The 16,171-nt window shown below is 42.0% G+C and overlaps 1 protein-coding gene across 1 annotated transcript in view; it reads right to left on the bottom strand.

Moving 5' to 3' along the window:
* The window catches only part of HSDL2 (hydroxysteroid dehydrogenase like 2), a 62,897-nt gene that overhangs the window by 36,106 nt on the left and 10,620 nt on the right, over positions 1 to 16,171 (bottom strand). The window contains exons 3-5 of the mRNA XM_027769457.1: positions 14,702 to 14,816; positions 13,905 to 14,008; positions 11,494 to 11,592 (exon numbers count right to left, since the gene is read on the bottom strand). Of these exons, the coding sequence (XP_027625258.1) occupies positions 11,494 to 11,592; positions 13,905 to 14,008; positions 14,702 to 14,816 (318 nt within the window). The remainder of the gene's footprint in view (positions 1 to 11,493; positions 11,593 to 13,904; positions 14,009 to 14,701; positions 14,817 to 16,171) is intronic.

Here is a 16,171-nt window from a genome sequence, read left to right as displayed (position 1 = left end):
TTCCCTCTCTACCCTCCATTTCACCAGGAACTATGTGAAGGGGTATTTTTTTTTTTAAGTTTATTGATTTCTTCGGAAAGAGATGGGCACTCTCAACAGAGTGTTCATGACACAAACCACCCCTTAGCCTCAGCCAGGCGTGATCACAGACATGCTGCATACCCGCTGTGTACAGAGAGACCTCTGGATGCAAACCAGGGACACTCCCATGCGGAGTGTTGCGTTACATCACTGTAGCTGGCCCGAAATGGTTCTTAGAAAAAGAAAAAACTACAGCCCTGTAGGTGACCTGGTTGGGGTCCTGAGACCCTCATGTTGTGAAACTATTAACAGGCTGCCCCGATCCCTTCTCTGGATGTGCTGAATATCAGAGCGAAAGTGCTAAACCCAGGAGGGGCAATGCAGCTAAACACCCAGGCGAGAGGACAGAGGACTGGGACACTGCTTTGACTGTGGATGATGTATGTTACACTGTACCCATTCCCTTCGGGGCCATAAATCTCCTTTTCCTTGAAAGGCAATATAATATTGGGAGATTATTTCTGGTTCCAGCTGACATAAAGAAAGTCACTCTGCACAGTCCAGGATGAGGGAATGGGTGTTTTACAGAAGACTCTCAAACAGTCAGCAGTCTGGACACCTTCTCAAATACCTTTTCATCGCCTCACTCATGAATAATGCAATATTCTAACTAGCTTTCCTGCCTCCTCTCTATAATCTTACACATCATTCTATATTCAGATGCCAGATTAAACTTCCTAAACCTGATCAACAACCACATTACCTCACTGTTCCTGTTTTCCCTTCTGTTTATTATTATTATTTTAAATTTTATGTATTCATTTATTTATTTTTAATTTGACCAGAGAGAGACACACAGAGAAAGAGAGAGAGGGAAAGTGAGAAAGCAAAAACTGAAAGTAAATAATAAGTCCCACCAGGTCTGGGACTCGAACCATGGTCAGCCATGTGGGAGTGTCCAGCTCCTTAACCACCACACCACCTGCTTGTCCCCCTCTTCTGTTTATTATTTACTTTCAGTTTTTAAAACTCTTCAGTGACTCTCCACTGAACATAGATCAAAATTCAAGTTCCTAAAGTTGGCCTGTAAGACATGGGGTGGGTATGTCCATCCCACCCCACACGCTCCTATCTACCCAGCATTCCAGTGAGCCTGTACTGAGCTGCTCAAGGTCAGTGGGAAACAAGCCCTCTCACAACCATATGGAACACTCGGCTCCACCAAACACAGCCTTTGCCCAGGCTGCGGCCTTTACATGTTGTTCCCCACAGAAAAAAAATGTCTTGACCAGTTCTTTCCTTGATCCATTACCTTGAGCTACACAGTCCCCGGCTTTATTTCAAAAGCACTCTGTGTATAACCATCATCTCATGTATTACAAGGAGGATGATTGTAAATTCGATTTACTGTCATCAAGTCTAGGACCATAGAATATTACTGGCTCCGAGATGTCTAGTAAATCTTCTAAAATGAACATCTCAAAGCCCAAGCAAACATGTTAGCAGTAAGCTGATTTCTCCCACTGCTCCTGATAAGTCCTTGTCATGTCTCCACATTCCTTTTAACACGATGTTCTCCTTGTTACATAAGCTTTGCTCAGAATGTCTACTTTGGATCTAAGCAGATGGTAATCATACTGCATTCGTTCGTTTGTTCATTACTCTTCCATTGGATGTTTATTGAATGTCTACATAGGCTACAACAAAATGAACAGAGCAAGCACTGTCCTTACTCCAAGAAGTTTCCATTCTCGTAAGGAAGACATTAAACAATTGTAAGCATAAACTAATGATTCAATTACAAATATAAGTGGTATATGGAGATGTGTAGACTACTAAATCCAATGGCCAATTCCCATCTTCTATTTATTTAAATTTGACCAGAGAGGGACAGAGCACAAGTAGGAGTAAAAGAGATAAAGTGAGAAAGTAAGCTACCAGGTAGGGGACTCGAACCACAGTCAGCCATGTGGGAGTCCAGCACCCTTAGTCGCCACACCACCTGTCAGTTTCCACCTTATAAGAAAGATCAAGGGACCAACAGATGGCATCGCAGTTCTGTCGCTGGACTCCCACGTACTCAACCATGATTTGAGTCCTGGACCCGGCTGCTTAAACTCAGGATGGGTGTGTATGTATGCCCAAAATCCCGAGAAGAAAATGGAGAAGGAACTGTGATGTGGCCATCCCTCCCAGGGGGTCATTTCTCGCTTTCTGTCTCTCTGGTGAGCACACATGCCCTATTCTCTCTAGGAAGAAAGAAAAAAAAAATTTTTTTTAAAGAATGATCAGGACCAGCAGGTGGCATAACGGTTACATCGCTAAACTCCTATGTAGTCGACCACAGTTCGAGTCCCAGACCTGGTAGCTTAGATTCACTCCAGGCACGTATGTGTACATGTCTAAAATTCAAGAGGAGAATGGAGGAAAGGGAATTAAAGCATGGAGATCCCCACTCGGGGGAGTGATTTCTCGCTTTCTGTCTCTGTCTTTGTCTCTCTGGTGAGTGTATACACCTTATAGCAAAAATCTTTTTTTTAAAAAGGATGATCAGCAGAAGGACCAGTAGATGGTGTACTGGTTACATGGCTATACCCCTACATAGCTGACCGCCAATCAAGTCCCAGTCCCAACGGTCCAAAACTCACGCTGGGCACGTGTCCGTACGTGCCCAAGATCACAAGAGGTGAATGGAGGAAAAGGGATTGCAGCATGGCCATCCCCTCCTGGTGGGTGATATCTTACTTTCTATCTCTCTGGTAAGCACACACACTCTATAGAAAAAAATCTCTAGGAAAAAACAAAGAATGATCGGGACCAGCAGTTAACATAATGGCTATGTTGCTGAACTATCATGTAGCCAATCACGGCTCGATTGGACCTGGTGGCTTAAACTCACGCTGGGCGTGTGTTCGTGCGTGCCCAAGATCCTGAGAGGAGAATGGAGGGGAAAGGATTGCGGCGTGGCCATCCCCCTTGGGGGGGGGGGGTGATTTCTTGCTTTCTGTCTCTCTCTGTCTTTCTGGCGAGCGCATGCGCCCTAGAGCAAAAACTGCTCCAAAAATAAATATCACCTAGAATCATGGCTGCCCCAAGATGAGACTGTTAGAATGTCTTTCCTTCCCCAATTTTTAATTATTTTTTATTTAACTTTATTTTTAACTTGACCAGAGAGGGACAGTGTGAGAGAGGGAAAGTGACAGAGAGAGAGAGAGAAAGTGAGAAAGCAAGCCGCCAGGTCTGGACTCAAACCACGGTAGGCCATGTGGGAGTCCAGCGCCCCTAACCACCATGCCACCTGCCAGCTGCTCCTTCCCCAATTTTAGCATGCTCAAATGAGCCCTTAGAATTCAATGACTAGCACATCTCTCACTTCCCCATATCCTAGGCTTTTTTTTTAAAGAGAAATATTTTTTAAAACATTTATTTATTCATTTATTTTAACATCTATTTATTTATCTCTTTATTTGTTGTGATTTGGGGGCTGCCAGGTCCAGAACTTGAACAATGGTCAGCCATGTGGAAGTCCAGTGCCTCAACCACCTGCCAGCTTCAAGAGAGATATTTTTGCTATAGGACGTGTGTGCTCTCCAGAGAGACAGGGAGAGACAGAGAGAGAAAGTGAGAAATCAGCCCCAGCAGGGATAGCCACGCTGCAATCCCTTCTCTTCCATTCTCCTCTTGGAATTTTGGGTACACATGCACAAACTACCTGGCATGAGTTTCAAGCCTCTGGGTCAGCCACATGAAAGTCCAGAGCATTAACCATTATACCACCTGCTGGCCCCAGCTTCTAGATTTTAAGGAGACTTTTACACTTTCATATTAAGTTCTTCGTTGGTATCTCTATTTCAAATTCCCAATCATTCTATCATATCTATTTATATTTAATGATATAATATTGCAGTTATTTGTTTGCCGTTGTTTTCCTCTTATTTCTGAATCCTATCTTGAAAAGACTCTGTTCTGACAGATTTACTGTTTGGTTAAAATCTCTTTCTGAAAGATTCTTCTCGAGTGTGGTAGCATATCCACATATCTTCCTTTCATCTCGTCAATAAATATTATCTTCGCTGAGTCCCTTCCTATCAGTAAAGCACAGATGTTATTCCATCGCTTTCGAGTTTCTGGCATTGAAGATAAGAGTCTGTAATCTTTTTTTCTTTGTACATAACATATATTCTGCCTGAACATTTGTTAAGATTTTCCTTTAATCCTTGCAATTCTTAGATTCTTCCAGATATCTTCTTCCCTCCTTCTGCCCCATAAATACAGCCTCTCCAAAGAACATATGCATGTGAGTCTTTCTTCAGCTCAAGGGAATTGTTTTCTATTATTAATTCAATTATTGTTTCTCCTCTGCTTGTTCTTTTTCCCGTCTTCCTCCTGGGATTCCCGATACCTGTCTGTGATGTTCCTTCCATATGGCCTCTAAGTATGTTTTCTTTTACTTCAAGGTGTTTTTGCTCTTTGAGATATTTCGTGCACTTGAACTGCCATGCTACTTATGCAGATGTTAACAATAAACACTCAAGCCCTTCACAACAATCTATTCTTAGTATTTTTTTATGCTATAATTCAGTACCAGAGTTGTTTCTCGCTGCACTCATGACAGACTACATGCACGTGCACATGAGAATGAGAAATGAGCACCCTCCACAGGGTCTGGTCACACTGTGATTCCCTTTGTCCAGTCCTCCAGTCTGTCAGAAGTTGAGCACTCACACACAAGGTCACAACACCTCCAGACAGCCAGGCGGGAAATTAAACACACCGTTGCCATGCCTTCTCTTGAGCAGCACATTAGTGTGGTATCACAGAACTAACCCCAAAGTTTTATGATTTTTTTTTTAAAGAAGTATTTTATTTAACTTGATGGATGGATGGATTGATTTTAATTTAACTAGAGGGACAGAGTGAGAGAAGTGAGAAAGCAAGCTGCCAAGTCCGGGACTCAAACCACAGTAGGTCATGTGGGAGTCCAACACCCTTAACCACCATGCCACCCGCCAGCCTCAATGCGATTTTTTTTTTAATCAAAATATTTTATTCTGGGTTGGCTCCAAGGTGCAATGCTTAAGTGCTATGCAGAGGGAGCCGGATCCTACATGGCCAACCATGGTTTGAATCTCAGCCTCAGCAGCTTGAAAACATCCTAGGCACATGCACGCATGCCTAGGATCCTGACGAGATGGAGAAATGGAGGAAAAAAGGATTGTGGCTCTCTCTCACTGTCTTCGACACATACTTGTACTCTGATTAAAAAAAAAAAGGATTTTCTTCCCTTAGTAGTTTTATTTCATTGAAAGCTGCTAATGTATTTTGTTTATTTTGTGCCCAGATATTGGGTCTCCTTTGTAGTACTGCAATTTTTGTCTCCTTATGGCTCTGTTCACACTTATTTTAAATGATGCCGCCCTTGCTGGCAGTAGTAAGTGTAGTGGGCTCTGCCCCATGGACAGTTGATGTATCACATTTACGAGTCATTGAACCCATTTGGGGGCCTAAAGAAGGCTCCCTGGTCACTTCGCTGTCCAAGGATCAAAGATAGGAAATACTTCCCTCACCTACTGAGCCACCTGCTGCGATCCCACGATCTCTACATTCCAAGCTCTCTCCAGGAACTTGAGTATTTATTCTCTCTGCAATGTTCTCTATTGGCCCTGTACTGTCCTCTGGTGCAGAGAATAAGGTCCTCCAAAGCTTCTTAGTCACTTGGAGAAACAAGGTCTTGCACTTTCCTTGTTAGTCCTCGTGGTCCGCCACCCTAACAACTGCTCCACTCTGGGAAGTTTGCTGAGAGCTGGATGTAGAAGATAGCCAGGGAATAAATTCCAACACTCATCTTCCCACAAACTCCCCTGCCCTCAACTTAAGTGAAAAATAATCCATCACTGTAAGAGTTTCTAAGGAATGTAATGAAGAATATAAGGCAACTTTCAAAAGGAATCTAAAAATATAATTCACTCACAAATAGCTGAATGCCTACAAGTAGGCATTGCTGCCCTAGCAGCAGACATATCAGTACTGAATCCCTGGAAAGGGGCCACGCTGAATATCTAAGTACTGACATTCAATGTAAGCTTTTTTAATTTTTGAAAAAGTAGTTCCCAATATGTATCCTCTTTATCATTAGATTTTTTTTTTTTGAGAGGTTTTTGCTATAGGGTGCTCACCAGAAAGACAGAAAGTGAGAAATCACCCCCCTAGAAGGGATGGCCATGCCACAATCCCTTCTCCTCTATTCTCCTCTCAGGATTTTGGGCATGCACGCACATGCGCCCGGTGTGAGTTTAAGCCACCGGGTCCAGGACTCTAACTGTGGTCGACTACATGGAACTTCAACGACATAGCCATTATGCCAACTGTTGGTTCCATATCATCAGATGTTTTTATAATGAATTATTTTATTTAACTTTATTTATTTTAATTTTACTAGAGAGGGACAGCGTGAAAGAGAGAGGGGGAAAGTGAGAAAGCAAGCCACCAGGTCCAGGTGCAATCTGCCATGTGGGAATCCAACACTCTCAACCACCACACCACCTGCTGGTCCCTCCTTTTTTTTTCAGTCTTTCATATGATTTTACTTTCTCCCTTCAACTATGATAATATGATATCCAAATTTTGTCTTAACTAGTAGGTCTGTAAACACAAGCTTATCAATCCCACTAACAGGCAAGGGAAATTCTGCTTCTTGAAATGGTCTCACCATGGGCCCTCTGGTCATCCAACTGAAGTCGCCGCCTTGCCTGGCTTTGTCTTCACTATATTGTGTAGCCACTTCATTGAATCTCATTCCAGACTCTAACTTCTCCGTGGCTTCCATAATTTAGTCGTGTTTTTCACATAGAATCTGTCTGACCTTTATTGCACTATCACCACTTTGGGGCCCTGAGACTTCTTGTCAGCACGATCACTCCCTTTTGCCCCCTTTTCTAGAATCACTTTTTCCTTTGGGTGGCATCTTCAAGAATTGTCAATGAACCTTCAACTGCTCTGGTGTCATATAAGCCCCCACCTCACTAGAATTTTTTCTAAGATGACATTGCCATTTAAGTTTTTCTTTTCTTTTTTTTTTGTTTGTTTGTTTTTTGCCATAGGGCACATGAACGCACAGAGAGAGAAAATAAGACATTCTCCTCCATGGAGGATGACCACACCACAATCCTTTCTCCTCCATCCTTCTCAAGGGATTTTGGCCATGCACACAAACATGCCCAGCATGATTGTCAAGCTGCCAAGTCTGAGACTTGAACTGTAATTGGCCATGTAGGAATCCAGCACCTAAACCACGACACCACCTGCTGGCCCTATCATTTAAATTTAAGATGAGGGGCCAGCAGGTTGCATGTGGTTAAGGTGTTAGACTCCCATGGCCGACCCTGGTTGGAGTTCTAGACCTGGTAGATTGCTTTCTCACTTTCCTTCTCTTTCAGTGTCTCTCTGGTGAGCACACATGCCCTGTAGCAAATTAAAAATTAGAATAATGTTAAATAAAGTTCAATAATTCTCCTAAAAAATTTTTAAGATAAAAAAGTTAGGGTTTTTGTGGGCATTATTTATTAATACATGGGAAATGAACAATAATATGATAATAATAAAATAAGTTATTATCTGTTTCTTCCTTTAACCTGTGTTGATTTAGAAGTGGAGAATAAAAACCATTAAGAAAGGCAGTTTTGGGACTGGCAGATGGCATAATGGTTATGTCACTGGACTCCCACGTAACTGATCATGGTTCAAGTCCCAGACCCAGTGGTATAAACCTCATGCCAGGTGCATACATGTGTGTGCACAAAATACCTAGAGAAGAATAGAGAAGGGACTGTGGCGTGGCCATTTCCCCTAGGGGGTGATTTTTCACTTCCTGTCTCTATCTCTCTGTCTCCCTGGAGAGTGCATGTGCCTATAGCAAAAATCTTTCTCTCAAAAAAAGAAAGGTAGTCTTTTGGGCCAGCTAGATAGTATGGTATTTGAAGCAGCTAGATCCCACATGGCCAATTCTACAGTTACAGTCCCGAACCTGGATGCTTGAAAAACACACCAAGGGGGTGGGGGGCAGCAGGTAGTATGGTGGTTAAGGGCACTGGACTCCCATATGATCAACCATGGTTCAAGTCCTGACCTGAAGGCTTGCTTTCTTACTTTCCCTCCCCCGCCCCTCACTCTGCCCCTCTCTGGTCAAATAAGAAAGAAAAAGAAAAATACACAAAGTACCAAGTATGTGTTTACTGGTGCCCAAAATCCCAAGAGGAAAATGGAAAAGAAGGGATTATGGTGTGGCCATCCCCCTGAGGGTGATTTCTCACTTTCCTTTTTCTGTCTCTCTCATATCCGCCTTACAGCAAAAACAAAACAAAACAAAACAAAACACTTAAGAAATATTTATTTATTTATTCATTCATTCATTTATTTATTTTAATTTGACCAGAGAGAGACACATACACACAGAGAAAGAAAGAAAGTAAGCCACCAGGTCTGGGATTCAAACTGTGGTAGGCCATGTGGGAGTGTCTAGCACCTTAACCATCATGCCATGTGCTGGTCCCCCCCAAAAAAAAACTTTTAAAAAAGAAAGGAAAGCACTTTTTCTCTCATTTTTATATACCTTACTCCCCAGCCAAAAAGTCACCAACGTGTATCCTATCATGCTGTAAATTTACACAGAAAGCCTAGGCATTTACAGGTTATTTTTCATCTGATAGGGCTCTAGAAACCCCATGAACTCAGAAGAATCCATGTGAAAGTACAGAAAAATCCAACCTTTTATGAAGGAAAAAGATTAACTGTAGCAAGAATACAAGAAAATTGGGACCAGCAGATGGCATAATGGTTACATCACTGGGCTCTTACATAGTCAGCTACAGTTCTAGCTCCAGACCCAGCAGTTTCAAACTCACACCAGGCGCACGTGCATGCATGCCCAAAATCCCAAGAGGAAAATGGAAGAGAAGGGACTGCAAGGTGGCCATCCCCCCAGGGAGTGATTTCATGCTTTCTGTCTCTCCAGCAAACTTAAGTGCCCTATAGCAAAAATCCCTTAAAAAAAAAAAAAAAAAAAAAAGAATACAAAAACCCAAAGTATCAGACTGCAAAATTTAGTGAGATATCAAAGATAAATGAGAATAAGCTACTATTGGCCTTCACAAGATTCTTCAAATGTTCTAGTATTCAATGTTCCTATTACAGCTACTTCTTAATTTTATTTTATATATTCAATCACTATACATCACTTAGCTTATAAAGTGAATTTACCCAACATGAATATACTTCACATCAGTCCAGTTGAGGATACTATACACATTATCATCAACAGATAACAATCCATTTCTGTGTCCCATAAATGTCTTGCCTCTCTATTTTTCTCCTTAAATTCTTTCCTCACATTCTCCCCCTTACCCCACCCTCTTCTACACTGTTTCCAGTATCCATAACCATCTTCCATGCTTCTATATCCTCTAAGCTTTTAGTTTCCAACATAGAGTGTGGACAGTCAGTATATATTAAGTGGAGACATACAATGTCTCTCTTTCATAGTCTGGCTTGCTTCACTCAAAAGTAAATCTTCTGGGACCAGCAGTTAGCATAATGGCTATGTTGCTGGACACCCACGTAGTTGACCATGGTTCGTGTCCTGGACCCGGTGGCTTAAAACTCACGCCGGGCGCATGTGTGTGCATGCCCAAGATCCCGAGAGAAGGGATTGCAGTGTGGCCATCCCCCCGGGGGGTGATTTCTCACTTTCTATCTCTCTGTCTCTCTGTCTCTCTGGCGAGCGCACACACCCTATAGCAAAAACCTCTCCAAAAAAAACAAAGTAAATCTTCTATGTCTGTCCACTTTCTATCAAATGCCAAGATCTTATTGCTTTTTTATGGCTGAGTAGTATTCCAGAGAGTATATGTGTCACACTTTTTCAATCCATTCATCTGTTCGTGGACATCTGGGTTGGTTCCATGTCTTAGCAATTGTGAATAATGCCACAATAAATATAGTTATGTAAGCCCTTTTCTGACTGAGTGGTCTCCTATCTTTGGGGTAGATACCTAGGAGTGGAATTGCTGGATCATATGGTAGTTCTATTTGTATATTTTTGGGAACCTCCATATTGTTCTCCACAGTGGCTAGACCAATTTACATTCCCTCCAACAGTATATGAGAGTTCCCATTTCACTGCAACCCAGTCACTGGTTTTTTTTACTTTTTAATCTTTGCCATTCTGACTGGAGATAGATGGTATCTCATTGTGGTTTTGATCTGCATCTCCCTTATGATGAGGGATATTGAACATTTTTTCATATGCTTTTTGGCTATTTCTATGTCTTCTTTATGTATGGTTGTTCAGCTCATTTTCCCATCTTTTATTTTTTTAAAGAATTATTTTATTTAACTTTATTTATTTATTTATTTTAATTTGACCAGAGAGGGACAGAGCAAGAGAGAGAAAAGAGGGGAAAGTGAGAAAGCAAGCCACCAGGTCCAGGATTGACCCATGGTCGGCCATGTGGGAATCCAGCACCCTTAACCACCATGCCATTTGCCGGCCCCTCATTTTCCCATCTTCTAATTGGGTTGATCCTTTTTTGTTTTGTTTTGTTTTTCAGGAAAGCTGCTTGAGTTCCCAGTGTATTCTGGTATTGCAGCTATTAATGATGCCACAACCCACCCAGACAGCCTCAGCCAGCCCCAGATCATGAACACACATGTGCCTAACATACTCACTGAGGTCTCCAGACATGAACCCAAAACGTCCCCACATGGGTCAACCTTGCAGAGTGTTGCTATACTGCTGTGTCACCATCCAGTCCCCACTACAGCTATGGGCTCAAGAGTCAGTTATGTAGTCTAGGTCAAAGCTGTAAGATGATGGAAAAGAATCTTGCTCTATACAACAAAAAGCTTATGGCTCAGCCGCAGTGTAACACTGACACAATGCCCTGTGAGGCCGAAGCCATATGGAAGATCAAGGTTCAGTTCCTGGGCTGATCAGTATACACCAGGCATGTGGTATATGCCCATGATCCTAGCTGGCTTGAAAAGGCTTGAGGGAGGCTCACGGCATAAAACCTGTTGAGAGTGTCTCTCTCTCTCTGTCTTGCTCTCATCAGAGTAACTAAATAAAAACTTGCAAGAGAAAGGTTTAGGAGCCAGCAGGTGGCATGACAGTTAAGAGCGCTGGGCTCCCACATGACCAAACACAATTCGAGTCCCAGAGCAGGTGACTTCCTTTTTCACTTTACCTCTCTCTCTCTCTCTCTCTCTCTCTGTTTCTCTCTGGTCAAATTTAAATAAATAAATAAAGTTAAATAAAATAATTCTTTCAAAAAAGAAAGGTTTAACTTGTTTCCCAAAAAACGGATTGACGTTACTGTTGTCTAGTCATCTCTACCCCACCATATCCAAGATGTATCTCATAAATGGTGAAGGACAATAAATGACAATCTGGTGAATAAATTTATTTTAAGTACATACCTGTTTTAGGCCATAAAGCATTGACTGCAATTTCACCTTTAAATTCTTCTGCCATTCCAAGCACACACATAGACATACCATACTTAGCAATGGTATAAGCTAAAAGAAACCACAAAGAATAATCATTTGAGAATCATTAAGTTATGAGTAGAAATAACAATTTCTATTACTATATTTTCTCTGATATATTTTTGAGAATTATTTCCAATAGTATAAAATATGGAAAACATTAAGTTTTTAAATAAGTCATTTCTTAAAGAATTTTCATATAGGGGTCAGCAGGTGACATGATGGTTAAGGCACTGGATTCCACGTGGCCAACCATGGTTCAAGTTCCTGGGCTTGGTAGCTTGAAAATCACACTGGGTGCAATTGTATGTGTGCCCAAAATCCCAAGAGAGAACAGAGGAGAAAGGACTGTGGCATGGCCATCTTACCAGGGGGTGATTTTTCACTTTCCCTCTCTCACTCTCCAATGAGTGCACATGCCCTACAGCAAAAACCAAAAAGAACACTTTCAAATTTCTTATAAATTATTTTTATACATTTCCATTCTAATATTTTATTTAAATAAAGAGACAGTAATAAACCTTTATTTTTTAATAGTATGGGCATAAATTACACTATTTTTTTTTTCATTTTAAAGAATGGAAATGATAAATTAAAGGGAAACTACTGCTAGCAAAATACTAACAAAAAAGGCTGGGGAACCAGCAGTTAGAGTAATGGCTATGTCGCTGAACTCCCACGTAGTAAACCGCGGTTCGCTTCCTAGACCCGGTGGCTTAAAACCCACACCGGGCGCGTGTGCGTGCGTGCCCAAGATCCCAAGAGGAGAAGGGAGGAGAAGGGATTGCGGCGTGGCCATCCCCTCTGGGGGGTGATTTCTCACTTTCTGTCTCTTTGTCTGTCTGTCTCTGTCTGTCTGGCACGCAGGCCCCCTTTAGTGAAAAATCTCTAAAAAAAAAAAAAAAAAAGGCTGTAAATTAATTTAACCCAGTCAATTAAATTAGTACTTCTTAGGACTAGCACATGGCATAATGGTTACACTGCTGGACTCCCATATAGTTGACCGCAGTTTGAGTCCCAGACCCAGCAGCTTAAACTCACATTGGGCATGTGCGCGTGCGTGCATACCCAAAATCCTTAGAGGAGAACGGAGGAGAGGGGATTGTGGTGTGGTCATCCCCCCTGGAAGATGATTTCTTGTTTTCTCTCTCTCTGTCTCTCCAGCAAGTGCACACGCCCTATACCAAAAATCTCTCCAAAAAAAAAAAAAAAGGAACTTCTTTTAGTTTTGAACTGTGAGTTGCCATTCTAAGTACCTTTCTAAATATTAGGAAATCAGGTCAAAATAAAAACTTAAATATCTGATAAAAACTATTTTAAAGGAGACTCCTATACATAAATCTTGTTTCTTAACACACTCTCCCTTAAATCATTAGACTGCTATGAAAAGTAACTAATATTTCTTTTTTTTTTTTTTTGGAGAGCTTTTCCCTATAGGGCGCATGCGCTTGCCAGACAGAGAGAGACACAGAGACAGAAAGTGAGAAATCACCCCCTAGGGGGATGGTCACGCCGCAATCGCTTCTCCTCCATTCTCCTCTCGGGATCTTGGGCACGCACGCACACGCGCCCGGCGTGAGTTTTAAGCCACCCGGTCCAGGATGCGAACCGCGGTCGTGGGATTCCAGCGACATAGCCATTACGCTAACTGCTGGTCCCAAAAGTAACTAATATCTCTTAGAGAGGCCAGATGGTGTAGCAATACATCACTGGACTCCCACATGGCCGATCACGGTTCGAGTCCCAGATCCAGTGACTTGAAATTTATGCTGGGTACGTGTGCATGTATGCTCAAGATTCCAGGAGGAGAATGGAGAAGTTATTGCAGCGTGGCCATCCCTCCCAGGAGGGGCTTTCTCACTTTCCCTCTCATGGTCTCTGTCTCTGTTTCTCTCTCTCTCGCTCACATGAGCATACATGTCCTAAGGCAAAAACCTCTACTAAAAAAAAGAAAAAGAATATTTCTTAGAGCATTTGTAACCAACTTTAGTAAAGAATAGATGACATACAATAAAAGTAATCCATAAGAACATGAAAGAGCTTTCCAGGATCATGGGAATCTGCATCATGATTCGGGCACTAGTTATACAGGTAGGTACATTTGTCAAATATCAGCAGACTGAACCATTTAGATCTGTACATTTTACCACACGTAAATTATACTTCAATTTAGGAAACTACAGATAAAGATTAAGAATCTACTTTCCCAAATGCTACTTACTGATTAGACATAGAAAACTTAATGTCGAGTGCTACATACAGGTTGTGATTACATCACAGACACACTGATTTAATTCAAAACAAACTAACTTGACAAACCCCACCCTCATCCTACTACCTACCACAGTGCTGTTTGAACCACACTGGATTTAGGTTTAATGGTGGGCTGAGATTGAGGATATGAGCAATTTTACTCTTTTTCAAATAAGGAATACATGCTTTAGATCTGAAAGCAAAAGAAAACACAAGTCAAGTCAATAGCTTTCTAGCATCTCCACTTCTTTAAGTTCTATCCCAAATTACTGTTAAGAACAACTGAACTACGGGAACCAGCAGTTAGCGTAATGGCTATGTCGCTAGACTCCCACGTAGTCGACCGTGGTTCGTGTCCCGGACCCGGTGGCTTAAAACTCACGCCGGACGCGTGTGCGTGCGTGCCCAAGATCCCGAGAGGAGAATGGAAGAGAAGGGATTGCGGCGTGACCATCCCCCCTGGGGGGTGATTTCTCGCTTTCTGTCTCTAATGTCTCTCTCTGTCTGTCTGGCGAGCGCACGCGCCCTATAGTGAAAATCTCTCAAAAAAAAAAAAAAAAAGAAAAGAACAACTGAACTTCCTTAGTTAACTGTAGAGTAGTTTTTGTCACCGGGTATACGTGCATGTATGCTCAAAATCCCAAAAGGAGAATAGGGAGAAGAGATTTTGGTATGGACATATCACTGGGGGCTGATTTCTCACTTTTTTTCTCCCTAGTGAGTACATGTACCCTATAGCAAAATTTTAAAAAGATTAAAGTTTAAAAAAGGACCAAATTCAAAACGGTACTGCTAATTTGGCCCAAATCTGTTTACAACTACGTAGATTCTCTAAGAAAACATTACATTACATCCTCCTCTTCCGGAACTCTTCCTTCTAACTTACGTAAGGTAGGTGCCTCTGGTGTTCACGTTCATCATCAAATCCACTCTCTTTGTAGGTGTTTCCAAGGTGTTGGTCAAGCTTATAGCACTGGCATTATTCACCAAAATATCAATCCCTGTTTTAAAATAATCGATTTCAGTTTAACTTGAGACATTTTTATCGCAAAAAATAAATAAATAAAAGCATTTACTCTATACAAAGGGACTCCCATAAGTTACGGAAAAAACTAATATTTCCAATGAAAAGTATGAACTTAATGCCAAAAATATCTGAAATCCCTGCATAGTTTTTCTCTATATATATTTGCCTGTAACTTTTTGAAGACCCCATACATAGTTGGGCCCCGAGCTGGTTCACAAATACTTCTTTCAGAAAGCACGACTGAGCAACACATCAGTGCAACACTCAGTAGCTACTTCGAAACAGCACACACGTGACTTTCACAGGCACTGCGGAGACACGGCCAATCACCAGAGCTCCAAGTGAAACGCCAGTAAGACCTAGAGCTTAATGGTTTGTAGCATCCACCCTTATCTGTTCTCTTACTTCCCTGTCTCCAAGAACCTTGGGTCAGATTCTTCCTTCTCTCCAGCATGTTTCCAAGGCCTGCCCTCCTCCTAAGCATACTAGTCTCTGCATCCCAACACCCTTTACTTACAGACAGTGCTCCTTTCAGTCTTGGAAACTAGCAAAATAGACCTTGAGCTTCAATCCCAGGTAAATCACTGGTGTTGTTTTAGTGACTCATGCACAAAATCAAACAAAACCTAGAATAACTACCATCTCTGCACATCCCATCCGCTTTCTACCTGTATATTACATATCTTCATGTAACAATATGCTCAATGAAACAAGAAAACGGTAAACTACAAAACTGCTTCGACCATTTCCCTTTGTTTCTACATGACCTTCATTATCTTTCAAGTTTTTCTTCCTTTCATGAAAGAGAGAGAAAGAGATAGAAAATGGTAAGCACCCTCAACAGGGTTCTCGTGCTATTATCACCCAAAAGCCTTTCAGCCAGGATCCTGGGCAAATGCCTGGCAAGTACAGGTCGACCTAAGAACTAACCCCCAATTCTCCATATGGCTTCCATCATTGCAGAGCTCTGGGTTACCAATGTGCCAGAGCAGCTGTGCCTGTTATGCTTTTTAAAAGGCACTTAACAATAGGTGCACAACAGTAGGAATGAAATCAATGCCACTGAACTGTATACTTAAAAATGGTTAGAATAGGGAACCAGCAATTAGCGTAATGGCTATGTCGCTGGACTCCCACGTGGTCGACCGCGGTTCGCGTCCCGGACCTCATGTGGCTTAGAACTCACGCCGGGCACGTGTGCGTGCATGCCCAAGATCCCGAGAGGAGAATGGAGGAGAAGGGATTGCGGCATGACCATCCCCTCTGGGGGTGATTTCTCACTTTCTGTCTCTATGTCTCTCTCTGTCTGTCTGATGAGCACACACGCCC

This window comes from Tupaia chinensis, unplaced genomic scaffold (genome assembly GCF_000334495.1).
Source record: "Tupaia chinensis unplaced genomic scaffold, TupChi_1.0 Scaffold000081_1, whole genome shotgun sequence".
NCBI lineage: Eukaryota > Metazoa > Chordata > Mammalia > Scandentia > Tupaiidae > Tupaia > Tupaia belangeri.
This window is presented reverse-complemented; position numbering and strand designations above follow the sequence as displayed.